This window comes from Platalea leucorodia (genome assembly GCF_965183815.1).
Source record: "Platalea leucorodia genome assembly, chromosome: 4".
Taxonomy (NCBI): Eukaryota; Metazoa; Chordata; class Aves; order Pelecaniformes; family Threskiornithidae; genus Platalea; species Platalea leucorodia.
In genome coordinates, this window is record NC_138826.1 from 76,916,885 (window position 1) to 76,935,271 (window position 18,387).

Here is an 18,387-nt window from a genome sequence, read left to right on the forward strand (position 1 = left end):
GTGTAAACTGCATCACTGCAACAAGAACGGTGAAAAGTAACCCCTAAAAAGGGTGGATTTTTGACCCAAGTGGACTCACGAGCTGGTTTATAAGATGGCCACAAAACCCTGTGTTGACCCAGCTGATGGGTGAAAATGAACAACTCATGATGGATGGGGTTTCTTAGACCAGTTTCATCACCAAGACCAGCGTATTATAAAACCAGGTCCCAGGTGAGCCACCAAAGTAGATTCTGCAGGTCTTTTGCTAAGGACTGCAGCAAAGGAATAAAGAGCTAGGAAGTTTTATAAATATGAGATCTGAAACCTATTTTAGTAGCAATGCAAAGCACTCGGGCTATTACTGACTTCATCCAAAACTGTGAGGACAGTGATAATTCATATCCTAAATCTGATCGTTTTTCCAGGTTGGTATCATAGCCATACACATTGTAAACTAAGATTTGGATCCCATGGGAAAAGTTCAGGAGTGTCATTTCTGGGATACACAACATCAGATCATGAGATGCTGGTGGATGAGTTAATGGGAAAATATTAATGGAACATACATTTTGGCAGTCAGAACAATTAGCTAGAAACAAAAAATATCTGGGCACTTCGTGAACTCAAGGATCTGCAGTCAAGGATGAGGAAGACTTCTTTTTCAGAAGCATGGACAATGCTTCAAGCACAATTTATCCAAAGCAGTTGTTCTAGACTTGATAAAAAAAATTGCTTACCACAGAGAAAATAAAACTGCTTCATCATCTTAGTCTAACCTTTACAGTTTACAGAAGAAGATACTCTACCACTAAGAGGAGGCTTAGCTTCTGAATACACTATGAGAAGCACCTTTTTTTTTTCTTTTACAAGTTCCCCAAGACATCATCCATTCATCTTCCAGTCACTTAAACAAAATTAAGGGCACAGAACACAGTGTTACTGGTTAATGAAGAATGGCAGAACATTCTCTTCCCCAAATCTGTGTCTGAGGGAGAAGACAGGCATGATATTGTGAAAGAACAGCGTAAGTCACACACTCCCTTCTCTATCAACTGATATTTACCTCTTTACGGTCTATGAAAAAAATCCATGTATTTAGCAGCGTTCATACAAAATCACTAATAGAAGAGAGGGAGGTTGAAAGAAAGCACTTGTTTTCTGACATATGGTCAAGAGTTCCACCCTAACCTGCCGACCTTTGCTAGCTTCCCCGCTTCCCACAACAGCATCCTAGGAAAGGCATTGCTCTGAACCACGTGCACCTAAGAAACCCTGTATTCTATAGAATCAGGAAGAGGCAATAAATACCCTAAGTAACTGATAAGTTGTTTTGTGACTGGGAATGTGTCCAGGTCCAAGTAGAGTATTCCATACAAAGAGGCAGCTCTTTTGCCATCAGAGATCCTTTGCTTCATTTTGAGTCAGAGGGTAAAAGGAAGAGAAGGCAGTGAAACCATTAACCAGCTCCTCTGTGAGCTGAGCATCTGTTTGCTGCTCCTCGTAACACCACCACAGAGAGAAAACCAACCCACATAACCTCGTACCAAACATCCAGACTTCGGTGTCAACTAAGTTACAAGATACCCCTTAGAAAACACACAATTCTTGTTCTCTCATGGATTCTTAATCACACAGGTTATAGGTGTGATCTATGGAAAAATGAAAGAACATTAGGGAAAAGCAAGTATGCTGTTTAAAAAAAATACTGTATGTTGTTAAGCACTCAGATAATTTTGCTTTAAGAAAATTACTTCAGGACATAAAAACGTACAATCGATCATTATATCAAATCAAACAATTATAGTAAGGTTCAATTTACAAAAGGTTAACAAATAATTAATAGCTGTTTTAATAAATAGGTATTTGCTTCTCATCTATTATCAATCCAACAGATACCGTCTAGCTGTCTATAGTACTCTCTACTGATGTGCTTATAACCCTCCCTAACATATACTACACATTTCTCTAACATGAATTACAACATCTAGAAATCATTTATTAACCCTTCATAAAATTCTAAATAAACCTTAATATGAAGCATGACTAACTTTATACTATTTCAGCCCCATACCCCAGGACACGTCAAATACTAGCTCTTTCAAGTTTTTATTTAAAATTCTACATTTTGGGTGGGAGCCACATCACTAGCCACAGAACCACAAATGCCTACGGTGGCTTAGCCAACACACTGCAGACACAAGAAGTGAAACAAAAGTGGTGGGGGAAGGTCACAGGGAACAGTTCAGGTTCTTCCAAAAGAAATGTCCTGGCTTTTTTGTTGGAACATTGATACCATGACAACAGAATCAGAGAGCAAAAAAACAGTCTGTTGTAATTCAAGACTTTTTTTTTTTTTCCTTCTTTTTAGAAAAAAAAAAAAACCAAAACGCAATACATTATAATATAAATAAATAAAACAGAAAACACAAAGGTAAATTCCAAAACCCACCACTAGGATCTTAAAAAGGCAACAGCCAACGATTTCTTGGATGCAGCCTAAGCTTCTCTTACCTGCAAATTTTCAATATACTTAGAAGTCCTATTTAGTGTATCAGACTTAGGGAAAAAGATGTATTATATTTAGGTCTCCTTTTTTTCCACCCAGTATTTTCATCTTCAAACCCCCACCTTAGTCTTTTTCCATCAAATTGCCTGCTGTTGGTTTAACAAAGTTCAGCTCAGACTTATACTTTTCCTTCACTTTCAGAGCCTCTATCTTCATTCTCACAGTCCTCCACAAGGTCTTCATGCTCCTGTGTCTTCTCTTCCTCCTCCTCCTCCTCCTCCTCTTCCTCCTCCTCATCTCCAAAAGTCTCTTCTTGCATTGTAGTAAAAGTGAAAGACCTGGCAGCAACTTGTGCAGCCAGACCAGATGTGAAGTTTAAATCTGTTGATATGTGGAGCTGGGCCAGCCTATGCTTGATTTTTGAATGTAAATCATCCTTAGAGGGAGGCTTTGAAACCTCTACCCCATCCATATTGCTCGGCTTGAGTTCTTCAACTTCCCCTTCATGCTGATAACACATTCTTTCTTCAGCCCCTGTAGAAATACCTTCATCGGTAGCACTGCCTTTGTTTTTCTCCATCTCAGGATCTTCATACAAATATTCTGTCCTGCTTTTATCAGCAGCATTCACTTTCGGATTAGAGTCTTTTTCTTCAGATTTATCACAACTTTGGCTGCAGTCCTGCTTTTCTGTATCTGAATTCATATGTGATTCCAAATTATTTAGTAGCTTCAGCGGTTCTACAGGAGACAAGGGTTTCACTGCAGCTTAAAAAGGGGGACAAAAATGAAATGATAACTAAAAGCAAGCTGCTATATATAAATAATTTATTTGTGTTTGAAAAGATGCAAGACTGTAGAGGTCAAAAATAAAATCAAACCAACAGTAACAAAAAACACAATCAAAGAAAATTTAAAATAAAACACTGTTTTCTAACCACAAAGCTGAAATAAAATGTGATAGCTACTTGTTGGAACTACTCCTTAAAGTTTGTGACGTAAAAAGAGAGCACGAAATTCATAATTTTTAAAACCGGCATCAAACACAGATGATGCACTCAATATTAAAGTAAAAAACAAGTAGAACTACTGCACTGTATACAGATTTGAACTGTCTTTGTTTTAAACAAGTTTATCTAATCCAATAAAGACAGCTGGTACGCGAAAAAGTCTTTATATGCAATATCTGATCTCATACATCACAACATATAAATACAACACGTATTCATACAGTCAGGTAAGGTGTCCTCACAAATAAAGTGTGGTTTAATTTAGCCTCTCTTGAAGTTAGTAGCAGTAGCGAGTCCCATTGCCAGCAACGGGATGCTTGCCAGGAAGTCTCTCCTCCCAGTGTTAAGGGTTAGTATAACTCGGTACAATCACTTCTTGAAGAACAGACGTCTTTCTTTTTAAGAAAACGATATAATGTCCATTTCCAAGTAACAGATTCCCTAAACTGCAGTAGCTCCATTACAGTAGCAGCACGAACATAAATGAGAGCGGCAACAGCAGATTCCCAAGTGGCATTTCCCTTTCTAATTCCATTCTGACTTTACCCCTGTAAGCAGAGATGAAAATAACTCTGGGAAATACACAAACTTTTAACGGGAAACAAAATTTACGGTATTAGGATTTTTCCATCGCATCCTATTTCAGTAGTATTTACTTTAGCTAGCTGAAGGCAGGCGCATCATTATGGTTGTCACATTGATAATTATTGTCATTAGCACACTGTGGCTTTGAATTTGTACTGTATTGTTTGTTTTAAAACCTTATATTCCAAAGGAGCACTGCACCAGACTCATCTCAATTGTTAACAGGGTAGTTCTTTCCCCACCTTGTAAAAAACATGCTGCTGCTTATTTCTGCCCATTTGCTTGAAGAGGCAGGAATATGCAGAGTAATCTTATCACTTGGGAGCAAACTTGTTGCCTACTTCCGGCAAAGAATACTTCCAAAGCCAAAATTTCTTGAAAAATAAATAGATACTTCAGAGTGGTAGCTGGCCAATTTGCTGAGTTGATTAGTTAGTAAGCAAGTGGAATGAGTGTAGCTTTCCAAATCTGAGAAACAGCTGTTTAAGAACTGTTGTATGGACAAGGTGGGAACAGGGGAAACAGCTGGGTACAATGCAACCACTGACAGAATGAACTTTTTTGGGGGGAGAGGTTAGGGGAAAGGCTAGAAGTGATGTTGCACCAGAACAAAGTTGTTTTACAATGTTTGACAAATGAAAATGAAGCCACTAACAACTTCACAGACCTCTTCAAAAGCACTTCCATTTTACTGGCTCAACAGGATGCCAAAGGACCAAAAATATAAGCTCACCTACACTCCCCTAAGTTACCTACTGTAAGCAGTATTACCATGATGCTGGGCCTGGGCAAATTTGCTTTAGTCTTGTGCTCTGCTAAGATGATGTTTTTCTTCTGGAATCCAACCTATCATCTCCAGTCGCCTTCATGCTGTGTTCTTTAGACATATCAACTTGTTTGGAGCTGACCTCTTTTATGTGGAAACCCTCGCCAGCCCCTCCTTCAATGAACCAAAAACTCTAACAAATCAAAATGGCTTGCTGCGTGCCTTGACTAACAGATTAAAGCCTTTGAATATTTCAGGATCTTTATTCACAATAACCACAAGTTAGGAGAACACAGGATTTCTGGATTATGATCATCCTCTAAAAGCAAGATTTAAAAGGGCTGTGGAAAAGCGTGATATCACGGCCATCCATTGGCTTGGGCCAATGGAGACAAGAACATGAACCTTTCTGGGTTTAAATCTTCAAGACAAAGCAAGCCACAAACGTGGAAAGCACAGCTCACAAAAATGCTTTTTTAAGGAATGACTTGTGTGTATGGATAAACTAAAGTCCGCAGCAATAATATGCCAGGGTCCATTATGTCATATTTAACTGACTTGTGTTTCCTTTGAAGAAACAATGAAGAAATTCCTTAAAAACCAGTAGAAAATGTTATGTCTGCTGTCCATATCAGTCTTTCAGATTAGACACACACAGTCTCCAAGCCAAAAGGAGACAATATTAATTACTTTCATGAACCGCCCTCATGTTTTCCAGTTTTGTACGGGATGGAAGTAATCAATGATTAGTCCTAGGCAGCTGGAGGAAATCACACTTTCCTCCCTCTCCACCTAATCTCTAATCCTAAAACAATGTCATATCTATACATGGAAAGGAAAACAACCAACATGAGCCACAAAGGCTTTCAGGTGAACAGTTACTGAAGATTACAGGAGTCAGCTGACTCTTTCCAGCTATGGCCACAAACGGCCTGAGGATATACTGATGTGGAGCGGTATTAGCTGCTAACCTAGATAAGGAAATATCCTATGCAAGCTCTCCTGACAAGAACTCTTTCTGCAGCAGTCACTAGATCTGTCAAGACTTGAACTGGAGGTAGGATTCCTTCCTTCTCCCTTCAACAGGGAGGAAAGGAAGACTTGAAGAGATTTATGTGAAGAGTTGTGCGGCGTCGTATCTAACACCAGAAGGATAATACAGAAATCCTACACTTGAGCAGACTCTGATGCAATCTCATGTCTTATTTTTTTTTTGACTCAACTAGAAGAGAAGTCAATACCAATGGCCAAGTGATTTCTTTTACCATAGTTGTAGCTAAATGGATATAAAGAAGAAAGTTGTGAAGAACAGATATTTTTGTGAGTTTTACGTCAAAAGAAACAGTCTCATAAATAGGTATGGTCTTTACTGTCTGTTCCCACTAAATTATTGAAAGACACAATCCATGGTCTTTTTTTCTGGTAGGCACTGGCAGAGGCAGAATCCTTGGATATGATGCCAGACTTGAGGGTTGTTTGTCATAATATACAATATGAATTTTTTTAGAGGGCTTTTCCTAGCCTGTCTTTAAGAGGGAGGAATGAAAATGGGAAAAAGAAGTGAAAAAGGAAAAGACAAACTACCATCAGTTTTAAAGATAATAAATCAAACAGCTCAAGCAGTGAAAGGAATCAAGTTGTATCCAGTCTTATTGCTGGAACAGAGACAGACTGTCTTGTTGAGGTAAGAGAAACTTTCATATTCCTGCCTTCAAGTGCAAGTGGATGGAGCTACGCAGCAGTCCTCAGAGTTAGTAAAGGCTAGTTTGGAAGAAGTCTTCGTGTTGGTTTGTTGTTTTTTTTTTGTTTGGTTGGTTGGTTTTTTTGTGTTTGGTTTTTTTTTTTTTTTTAACATACTCTGTATACTCACTCTCTCATGGAAACAAAAGCCAGTCTTTAAACTCTGAAAAGTAATTTATTTATGCACCCTAATTAAAATTCATATTTATTGGAAAGCCATGAAAGAAAGTCAGTTCCGTTTGCATGGTTTATAGCCTGACAGTTCTCTTTATGCTGTCTTAATATTTTGCGTGTTTACTATATTAGCTCAGTATTTTCTTTAGAGCCAAATTTCCATTTCTCTGAGTTCTTTTCAATACATAGTAAAATGATTGCTACAAGTAATAGAAAGAGATGGAATAGCAAGCTAAGGCCACACAGCTCTATCAAAGACACTACTATAGATAAGCACTGTCCAAATTCTAACATAGTCAGGAGTTGATGGCAAACAGACACCTACCCTTTCTTAGAAAGGAATTAATTTTCAAAAGCAATGCTTACCATGGTCACTGAATAGCAGCTGTTTCCATTTCTGTCTTTCTATTTCTGAAGCTTTAAATCCCAGTACAGATTTCAATTCTTGTAACACCCTCTTAGATTCCTGTCTCTCTCGTTCTTGCCTCTCTCTTTCTTCCTGGGAAAAGCAGTAAAAATCTTCACTTCTGTATTCATTCTCCGTATCTGAATAATCAACATATGCTTCCAATTCCTAAAGAAAGAAAGAAAGAAAAAAAAATTTTGATCTTCACTGTCAGTGTAGACCCTGTCCTACAATCTAATGCACGATCAAGTGATCTTCACACAAGCCAACCACAGTAATAGGGTGGAGCCCTGTTTGAGCAGAGCCAGTGGATCTGACACTGCTCTCAGTTATATTTGTATAATTTTGGAGCAAGTCCACTCATTGAAAGTTAACATTGCTGCAGTCACCTAAGATTTACTTTCATACACAAGTATGATCAAGTGATATACCTTGAAAATAGGAGTCCATTTCCCCATAATTACAGGTGGAAATAAGCAATGCTGATGCCAGTTTCTTTTTTTTAATTTATACCATAAGCAATTCTTCCTCAGTCAGGCATCTTGCTAATTTAACTTATGTAAATCCCTATTAAGAGGATGTTGAGAATAGCAAACTCCTCCTCCAATTTTAACAGTATTTAACTACACAAGCATGAAAAAAAGACAGCTCCATTTATGTTATAACAGACAGCCAGACAGACTAAGTTATTAGTCCCAGCTCTTTGATATGGAAAAAACCTAGAGAGAATACATGTGGGGTAGGCTTGGGAGAAGGCGAGGGAGGGGCAGAGCAGACCACGGGTGTTCAATCTGCTTTCAGAGTGCATCTGCCACTCAGTTCTGGGACGGAGGAGGCCACCCCAACCATCACACACGAGTTCCCAAAACTGTTCAGTGTCACAGTCTGTTTTAGGTATCCAAAAATGCAGAGATTACTCAAACTGAAGACAGGCTGGTTTGTTTTGGAGCTTGTCCCTCTTGCAGCTCTGTCAGTTCATCTAACAATATACAAGTAGGACTCTATTTTACATACTGCCTTTTAGCAATTCACATTTTTTTCTGTATTACTCTGACTTGTGTTGCTGCTCTCCTCTTGTCACTTATTTCTAATGATATATATATGAGAGGTGAATGCTAGTGCTCTTTTTTCCAGGACGGGGAATACCTCCCCATGGAACAGCAAAAGGAATATACATAATTTTTTTCTGTAAGTCCAATTATGAAATGGCACTGGCCACCTACTTGATCTGTCTTGGCAAGACAAGAAGGTCACTGCACAAGCAACTGAAAAAGGAATGGATACAGCAAACCAGCCCCAATTATTATTTTAAATGGTCCTATTTTTTTACCTGCTCTTCAGGGATTGGATCTTTGTTTTCTATGTGTATGGCAGGCTGTGTTAAAGGTACTGTAGTACGCTGTAGGTTGTCACAGGAAACTTCAAGTTTGCCTTTAGGGGGAAAGAAGAAAAGGCATTAAAAAAAAAGAAAAAGACTGGGTGTTGAATGATGTTTTTGACTCACTCAGGCAGGGTCCAGGCATTTTCATTAGGCAGGATTGGCACACACAAAAAAAAATGGTGAGAAGGCTGGTTAGAATACATTGAAACAGAGCACTTAAATAACAGCTATTTTGATATAAGCTGGGTCTGATGAAACTCATCTTGAAATACTTCCACTAACAAATCTCAAAGTCTTTATAGACTCTGAAAACCTGCAGATGGCAGGAAAAACTGGTAAAACCAGAAAAGAGACTTGGCGCCCAAGTTTAAAAAGAGAAGCAAAATAGTAAAATTATAGGCAAATCAGCCTCAAATCACTGGAAAATATTGGAAGAAATAATCAAGCAAAATTTACAGGAAGCTATTTGGAAGGTAGCAAGGAGATAAGTGAGAGCCAGTGTGGGTTTGTTGAGAATAGAAGATGTCAAATCACTCCAATCTCATTTTCCAATGCAGTACCAGGTCTTATGAATAGAAAGAAGCCAAAGACATTTTGCATTTTGTTTTCAGTATGCCTTTTGACATGGTGTCATGACATACTCATAAACAAAACGCATAGGCCAGGAGAAGTTGCTATTAGGTGCACAGAACAGTCTCTTAGATAATCAGAGTGTAGTTACCATTTTCAGACAGGAATGATACACTGAGTATTTGTCTCAAGTCCAATACACTTTTACTGTTTCCAATGGGTGAAATAAAAGTGTTTCAGCTCATTGAATCTGCTGACATTGGGATAATCTGCAAGGATACTGAAGGGCACAATTAGAATTGAAAATAATACTGGAAAATCAGAGATACAGCCCAGGAAGAACTGGATATCATATACAGCAGTTTGGTGACAGTGGCTGCAGATTTTTGTGCTTTGGAATAGTCAGATGCACAAATATATGACAACTGACTGGGCAGCACCACTGAAAAAAAGACATGAGGAGCCTAGTAGTCAACTATACCCTGCTGCAAGCAAAAAGCCAAACTACATACTAGTACATATAAACAACAAAACTGACTGTTAGACACACAAAATTACATTTCTACTCTGGCACTGATCAGGCTGCAGATGGAACATAGTGCCCAGTCTGGGGCTCCTTCATTGAATAATAATGTGGACCAACTAGAAGGAATCTGGAGGAAAACAGTGGAAATGATCAGAGGACTGAAAAAAGTATAGTCGCTGGGGAAGAGCTGAAGGATAGAGAGTCACGTAGAGAAGACAGAAAGAAACATATTACCTATCTTCAAAACTGTAAGAGCTATAAAGAGGAAATGGATTTCCATTGTGGGTGGATCAAAAGTACTGCTTTTAAATTGCAGCAAGAGATATTTATATTCAGTAATCACTTTCTGCTGGTAATGGAGTTGAGTGCTGGAATAGATGCCTGGAAATACCATAAAATGTCTCTGAAGAGAGATTTTTAGGAATAGGTAAACAACATGTACTCACAAGCACTAATTTACCCTTGAGAAGGGAAATGGGCTAGGTGATCTCGCCAAGCCCCACCTATCCCTATTTTCAATTTCTAATCTATACATTGAATACTTAGGGATGGTATTCTGAAAGTAGGCAGTTCACATTAATGACAATTTTAGTGGTGCTCAGTTACCTGCTTTTGCAAACAAGGGAAGTAGGTAATTCCCTACTTGCCTGGGCTGAGCTAAAGATTTGACATTCCAGAAGTATCTAAATGCAAAGTTTAAAAGAAAGGTGAAGCATGTAGTGAAATTCAAAGTAAGTGGAGAATTGACATGAGATATTTATTTTATAAATATCAAGCCCTCTTGTCCATTGCATAACTCTGCCTTGTAATAAAAACATTTTAATAATAATAATGACAGCAACAACAGAAATATGCTCCTGAAGGTATGAAGACAAATTTGGAAGAGTACATGGAAGTTACCAATTAAAAGCTTGCCTTCCCAAATCAGAGGAGTAAACCAGCTGCTCTAAGATGTACAGACTGCTCTGCTTGCCACCTATATGGGATGATGCCATTGTTAAGGATATGCTTCAGGATCATGAATTCACAGTGTTTAACTAAAACTGCTGCTGCTTTAGTTCCTCTCCAGTGGATCAAAGGACTACAAGATCCAGGAGCTCGCAGCAGAGCACTAGGGCCTTGCTTTTATGAATATCTAAAAAAGTTGGATACATTTGCAAAGGTAGAGACAGTTTAAAAGGAAAAAGGATAGAATTTAAACAGTTTGAGGGGTATTATTTCAAAGATCATTAAAACAACACTGTAACTAGCCATAAAGGGTATTCCATTTTGTAAAATTAGCAGCAGATTACTACATGCTTAAATTGTTGAGGCCTTAAGTGGTAAATCAGTTTTATCAGTGATGAAAAAAGGTGAAAGAAGAAAGAGAAGATGGCTGAAAGTCTAGAATCAACTCATGTTGGAAATAAGCAAAGATCTACATGTAGATCAATGATAGGTAAGTCTATCATTGCCCAATTAATTTAAGTAGAGGTGAATTCCCCTCAAGGTGTTAAAGCCCCACTTGCTCTCAGGCTCTGTTCTGTATCCGACAGGGTCAGTGACTAATGGCACTGGTTCTAGAAATACACCAACTCCTGTAAACAAAGCAGCTGAACGGCATTCACTAAAGTATCACCACCCATGAAAGGCTGATGGGATTGTATCAACGTTCAATCAGTTAGACTTAAAGGCTCTGCTTTGACAGTTTGACACAATGAACTATTTAAAGTAGCTGTAAGAAACCTGCTTTGACAAAGAAGGATTTGGGGCAAGAAGCATGCAGTGCTTGCTGAAGGAGACTCATCTGTTTATACAGAAAACAATTAAAGCTATGCAAAACTGCTCTGAAAACAAGGGACAGGCTATGTAGGATGCCACAACTAGGATAGCCCACAGTTCAAAACAGCTCCTTAGTGGTTGGAAACTTTCAACTCCTGGCTCAACAACAGCACTCTGATGCTGGACGGACCAACAAGTTCCCAGTTTCTTCCTCTCCATGAAGAAATGCAGGCCCTTTGCTGCTGCAACTGCTGAGCTGATTTCTGCTTCTCATGGAAGGAAACCTTCCCGTGCTGAGAGCAGTAGGAACCAAGAAGGACAAGCAAAGATACATTTTTGCTCAGTATATAAACATGGCAAGAACGAAACGCAAGCGAACAGTAAATTTATACTGGATACGTTTTGTATTTATAGATGAAGAAGCAAGACAGGCTTATTTTGTTTAACTACGAAGCACAATTATGAGATACTGTTAAAAATATTTAACAAATATATACAGGTTTTATGTAATAAAATATTTCCTCTCAAAACTGGGTCTAAGCCATCAGAAACAGCTCCTTCTTCAACAATGTTCATAACTGACACTTGAAAACGGTATTCCCACTGCTCTACTGGTTGAACTAGTTAGTTGAACTAAACATCTCTTGCAGCAAAAGTGCTGGGCATCCACTTAGACACAATGTTCTACTACCATGCGGTTGTTGCTACAGCTCTTGTCAAAAGATTCATTTGGTTTTGGATAATAGTGCATAAAGACAAAACAAAGATGTGCTTAGCTGCTATATTATTTCAGCAGGAAGGTATCTTCTTCCAAAGAGCTTTCAGAAAGCATTGGAAAAAAAAGGGAGATAATTTAATGAAGTAATTCACATAATCATGACCGACAGAGCAGCTGTTAAGATTTTTAGAAGACAGCAGAAGAATTAAGACTCGATTTCACGCACAGCTTGAAAAGGTCAACTCACAGAAGCTGGGCTGCTTAGAAATTTATCAGGGAAGTCAAATGTAGTCAGATAAAAATAGTTTTCAATGACCAACATAATTTAAAAGTAGATCCTGTGGAGTAATTCAGTAAACTTGCTGCAAAATAGAGATTCAACTCCAGCACATTTCCATGAAAGTCACTGGGCAAAAGTGAAAGGGAAGGATTTTTTTATTTTTTATTTCCCACGCAATCCCTCCCTTCTAGATCACACACTAGGTTATTTTTGCACTGAACTTTAAAAGGAAGCAAGTTATAATAAAAGTGCCTGCTGTGAAATTTGTACACAAAGTAAAAATAAAACTAAAATAACTAAAAATACTATGGCATGCAGTCTGGAAAGAACATTTAAAGAAAGGGGAAAAAAAAAGATCAGTGGAACTGCTGGTTGTGGAAGGCATCAACAAAACACAACAGGCTAGTGCATGCAAATGTATCAGACTGCATCTAAGATCCTCATAGGTTGTTTTACGCAGCACTGAGAGGGAAGTTGTAAGACTAGACAGACCATCAGGCAAAGTACACACAAATGTGGTTATACCATGTCTGGACCTGCACAGAGCCTGCATTAGGCCTCCCAGTGCTCCCAGTTCTGATGTAACCATGAACAAGATCAACTTGCACGCCTCTAGGGCCACAGCAATATTCATCCATCTACTGAATATCCCACCCTTGTATCATTAAGAGTTTAGCTCACTACAAATCTGGCTTTCTGTAGGTAACCTGCTGATAGCCCAAGTCATAATTTTCCTAATGCAGTCTCTGTTACCAGCATTTTTCAGATGCTGGGCTGTGCCTTCCTAGGACAGTAAAAAAGGTCCTGGAAAAAAGAAAGATTAGAAAGTATAGGCTCAACTCCATGTCAGAAGAGCCTAATTTATTCAGGTCATTATTTAAGCTAGCTGTGATTCACAAGGAGAACAGTGTGGGCAGTACAGGTCACTAAGGAGAGGGGCATAAGGCAAAACATTGGGATATGCTTCTCAGTATGACTTTTAAGCACGCAGGAGATTAGCTCACTCTCTCAGACAGAGCAGGTGAATGGGTATTATATGCTCAATACACCCTCTACAATTTCAAATATTCCAGGAAATGTCATGGTCAAGAAAGTTTCATGACAATGCCATTGTCATTTCAATTAACTATGTAATTCTTATGCAGTAAATAAATGAAAATCTCAGGAACGATTCATCAAAATCTACCCCTTTACATGTGATTCACCAATCAAAGGCAAAAAGCCACTATCAGTCTACACCTGGAAATGTAACAATCTGAATCCACAGGTCTGAGTTAACACATTTATATTTTTTTCTGAAACAAAAGCTTCAAGGTCATCACAATGAAAAAGTTTGACATACGTATATAGGTTTTCAAAATGGATGGTTGTAAGACCGTCTTCAGCTAAAATTCTGATACACAGGCTGAATGCTGTCTTTGATCCATTTGACCATTCCATCTCAAAGTGTATCCCATTAGCTGCTAAATTAATCTCCACATTTACCTTTTTTATTTGGGTTTCTTCCACTCATTTTTTCCACCTGAGAAATGGCTTCTTCCCAGCAGCTGTTGCTCGCCTGGATATGAGGCTGAATAAACTTTAGTTTTTGTTCCAGAACCTGATGGGCTTCTGTTGTCAACTCAGGTGTCTCCTTAGTGCTAACAAGTTTTTCAAGTTCATCCTCAAGAATTATTACCCTAAGTGATGAGGAGATGAACAGAAATAAGAAAAAATATTTGACTTCACCATCCCTTCAATTATTTCATTTAATATCCTGTTATTTTCTTCAAGTTTTAAGAATCTAACTCAGCCAACTCCTCAAAGATTTTAAAAATAAGATCCTTTTCTCCACATCAAGATACATTGCTCACCTGCATTCATTATAGTAATTCGTATATGTAAGATTAAAGGCAGTTTCAACTATTTCACCAAGGCAGTGACAAATCTTTAGAAATATTTACTAGGTAGTTACTACGAGCTGAACTTTCTTATAGAGCATTTGGTATGTTGCAAAATCAATGAAAGCCAAGTATGTTTTCAGATTTTTTCAAGGGAGTGACAAAAGCAAGGCAAGATCTTAATGCACTGCTTAGCTTTGAATTTTCACCAGATACTTAAAGAATAACCAGGAAACAATACCAGATTCCATATTGAACCAGGAATCTTTGACCCTGTACTACGCGAAGATATGCCTATGATTGCAATGACTATACGTATCTGCCTTTTTTGTTTTTAATCTGGGATACAAGCTGACAACCCAAAGAACTCAAGTCTGAAACCTTCTTCCTACAGGCATATTCTCTTAATTCATGTGTAAACTTACTCATTGAGCAGTGCCTTGAGATGAAGCTGCAAGCTGCGTACCGCTGTCTGAAGACTGTTCAGCTCTCTTGACTTCTGCTTTGTTCTGGTTGGCCGTTCAAAACCCGACTGATGTTGAGTTTCAAAGTACCGATAAAACTCATAGCTTCGCTTAAGCTCCTCTAAGCAGGCAGCATGTGTATGAGGTAGGCCTTGAGTCACATCAGACAAGATATGATGAGGCAGCCGTTCAGGGGAGACCAAGGGCTTGGGGGATGCGTTGGCTGGGGAGAGGAGCAGCACCAGCCGCCTGAAGAATTCTGAACTCTGCCCTACCCAGAGCTGAAAGAGGACCTGCAAAACAGGGCAGGATTAGCTCTGTGCACCTGGGAAGACAGCCAGCCTCCAAAGTAAATGTACACACACACCATGGGAAAACATTCCTTGGCCAGCAACAGGAACGCTGAAAAACTGAAAATCCGCTGAATGTTTTTGAAGGGTATCCCAGCAATTATGCTCAGAAGGTTGTCAGAGGCCTAAAAACTCATATTCTCATCAGGCAGTTTCATTATTTGCTATAATCTCCACATACCCTACAGCTCATGAAGGGCTGCCAAAATTCCAGTGGCAGCAAAGACATTTTTTCCTTTATAATGCCAAGCTATCATTTCTACGATCTACTAACTCCTGCACTGCCCCACACCCAACCTTGAAACACGAGTCTAATTGCACTGTACTTCAACAAAAAACATTCTATATCTGAAGAAAGCTGAGCTGCTAACTGAATTTTTTTTTTCGGTCAAAGTGAGAAATTTCACCAATACCACTAAGGAGGGAAAGGCTTGTAAGAAATGAATCAATTCACAATGTTATATATGGTACAAAAGAGGTCAGTCCATCTGGGAGAAGGGAAACACACAATTTCAGTTTCTTGAGAACTTCCAATGAAATGAAATGAACTGTTGTCTTAGTTTAGAGAAGACTGTTGGCTCAGCAGACCATGACAGAACAGTAGCATCTTATATCTCTAAAATGAAAAGGAACGGTTCTGACACTTTTCCCTGCAATGCCGGCCCTTATTACAAGGGATCAACTGTAGGCGACTATCAGGTGTAGTCTGAAATCTGTTCTCAAGCATTCCACACCAAGGAAGACAAAGTAATTACTCAACATGCTTTTTTCCACCCCCCTCAGCTACAGAATAGGACTAACAATTTACTTGTTCTGAGATTTTGGATCTACAGGATTTGAAAGAATATATTTACATCTTTGTAGTCATACTACTGTGGACAAGTAGCAGTTTTTTCCAGTGTGCAAACAATCAAGAGCAAAACATTCAGAACAGTAACACAAAAAATTAAATGCCTTCAGATAGATGTGGTCTGATAAACCCTAAGGGTATATCAAAAATACTTGGATGCAAACTGATAAAATATTCCAAAAGAAAAAGAAATTCTCAATTTACAAAATGTGGTTTTGAGAAGAACACGGAATGATATGAAACTAATTTTGGGCACACATGCAAGACTGTGATTTGGCTGGGTGCTAAAATAAAAAGCAAACAAACGGGCAGCAATCACCCAAGTGTCCCTGAAGGTGTGCTGCCCTAGACAGAAAGTCAAGAGCTCATGCTATAGTAAGCACAAAAGAAGACCAATCCCTTCTACCAGACATATGGCAAAAGCAGCGAAACCGTAGCACGCAAAAGTAGTGGACTTCAGGAATTTATAATAATAATCCAAAACCTACCTGAAAAAAGGCACAACAATGAGAGAAAAGGAAATTCCAGATGTATTTAGGGTTGCAAATAGCTTGGTCTGCCAATGACTTCTGATGATTTTTACTGACACTTAAACTTCACCCAAAATATCCAACTGGCTCTCCTCAGCTTGAATCAGTATTTTTTGTTAAGCCAAAAATTTTCACTCTTTAAATTGGTTTAGTTCAAGGACAAGGTAGCCAAAAGACACAGGTTACATTTGTCATATGGCCTAGACATGGGCTTGAATGAAAATTAAAATATTAACCAAATCTGGATACACGTCTGTATTCTACGTGCATTTTAATATAAAGACAAGTTCTCTCAAATTAAAAAAAACGAAGAGGACTGCACATAAATCTAGGCCTCACAACACAAATATGTCGCAAGGTTACCGAAGTGTATCTGTTTTATTATCTACGCAGGAATGTGCTTAGGACTGATTTATGTTAATTTGGCTTGGTTCAACTACACCACACCCAGCCTACATCACTGTCTGTTTTGAGTTAACGTAAAGGGAGATTTACTAGTTGTGAGCTTAACTGTACCCAGAAAGCATCCCAACCAGTTTAACTAAAACAGATTTCAGTTAAATTACTGCAAATCACAGGTAAACAAAGACTTAGCTTACAAGCTTGGGCACCTCTGACTAGCTTCTTGGGCTTAAAAAGAAGTGGCTAAATAAGTGGGCTTGCATGGTTGCAATTAGAACTTCAGCTAATGAAAAGGCGAGAAAAAAAATCCCCAAAGCTTACACCTGGTGTAGCTCTTAGCTTACCGCTAATTAGACAAAGCCTCAAAGCTTAGCAATCACTATTACTGGTAACATTTACTGTCAGAACAAAATAAGTCAAGGTCTAGGAATTAAGTGAATAAGATGCAACAAGAGCCAACCCCACAGAAACACAGAAGTCACATAATAATGGAATTTTCCATTTAAAAAACAGTGTTAAAAGGGAACTGCCTCAGCAGAGAACCACTAGAGTGTAGAGGGCTTGCATTCAAATTAGATCTTCTTTCCAATTGCAAACATTGACTCATGAAAATTAAAAATACTGAACATCTCAAAACAAAATAGATAAAAAGGCCATTATATGGTTGTCATTCTGTTCAGTTAAATGTTTTTCAAAGATCAAAGAGCCACACTGGCTCACGGCAGCAGGGGTCCAAGCTTATGATTTCTACTCCTCAGTGTAACTAAATGCAACTATTCCCTTTGGCAATTACAACTAATTTATATCTTCTGATGTCTCTCTTTTTATTTAAGTCAAGAGATTAGCTAAAAAAGATGTAAGTACAAATCTGGAAATTGTTTTATACAGCTGGGATCAAGTGAAATCAGAGAGCAAAAAATCATGTTTAAGAAGGAGATTGATCAAGCTGATTATAAAACACTGACTTGAATTTACATGATTTGCAGAAAAAAAAATCCAAGTGTTGTATTGTGCAACTTCTCTTCAACTACGTGCAAAATGAAATCACCTAAATGCTAATAAGCGTAGAAACACATGACATGAGACTGATTACATCTCCCCCTCAGTTGACCATGTTACTACAGGCTGGTAGGTACAAGCCAGAGGGCTTCATGACAACTGAAAGAGATTTTCACCAGGAGCCTGCGTGGATGCCTGTGTCCTTCTAGGAGAGGTTACCTTGAGCGCAGGCAAGCTGAAGCCATCGGTTAGATTGTGTGCCTCCTCTTCAGAGACCTGCTCTTCGCTCAGTCCCAGACCCAGCTCCTTAAAGGGGACTACACAGATGTAGCTGGTCACGTTGTCACTCTCCGAGTTCAAAGGGTAGGTTTAGCTGGAGTTAAGGTGGTTAACAAAGCAACTTTTGCATTAAACACACAGAAAAGGTTTCTTATTTCTGGCAGTTTGTGTGAAAGCACATACATTCCACCCAAATCCACCCGAATTCTGTTTAACTGAACGTTTTGC

The 18,387-nt window shown here is 38.6% G+C and overlaps 1 protein-coding gene across 2 annotated transcripts in view; it reads right to left on the reverse strand.

Moving 5' to 3' along the window:
- Positions 1–2,075: 2,075 nt before the first annotated feature.
- VEZT (vezatin, adherens junctions transmembrane protein) overlaps positions 2,076–18,387 on the reverse strand; it is a 59,582-nt gene continuing 43,270 nt past the window's right edge. For both annotated transcript variants that reach the window (XM_082309579.1, XM_082309578.1), the window contains exons 7-12: positions 18,100–18,247; positions 14,711–15,042; positions 13,891–14,084; positions 8,500–8,600; positions 7,130–7,337; positions 2,076–3,256 (exon numbers count right to left, since the gene is read on the reverse strand). In XM_082309579.1, the coding sequence (XP_082165705.1) occupies positions 2,667–3,256; positions 7,130–7,337; positions 8,500–8,600; positions 13,891–14,084; positions 14,711–15,042; positions 18,100–18,247 (1,573 nt within the window). In that variant the 3' untranslated portion in view covers positions 2,076–2,666. The remainder of the gene's footprint in view (positions 3,257–7,129; positions 7,338–8,499; positions 8,601–13,890; positions 14,085–14,710; positions 15,043–18,099; positions 18,248–18,387) is intronic.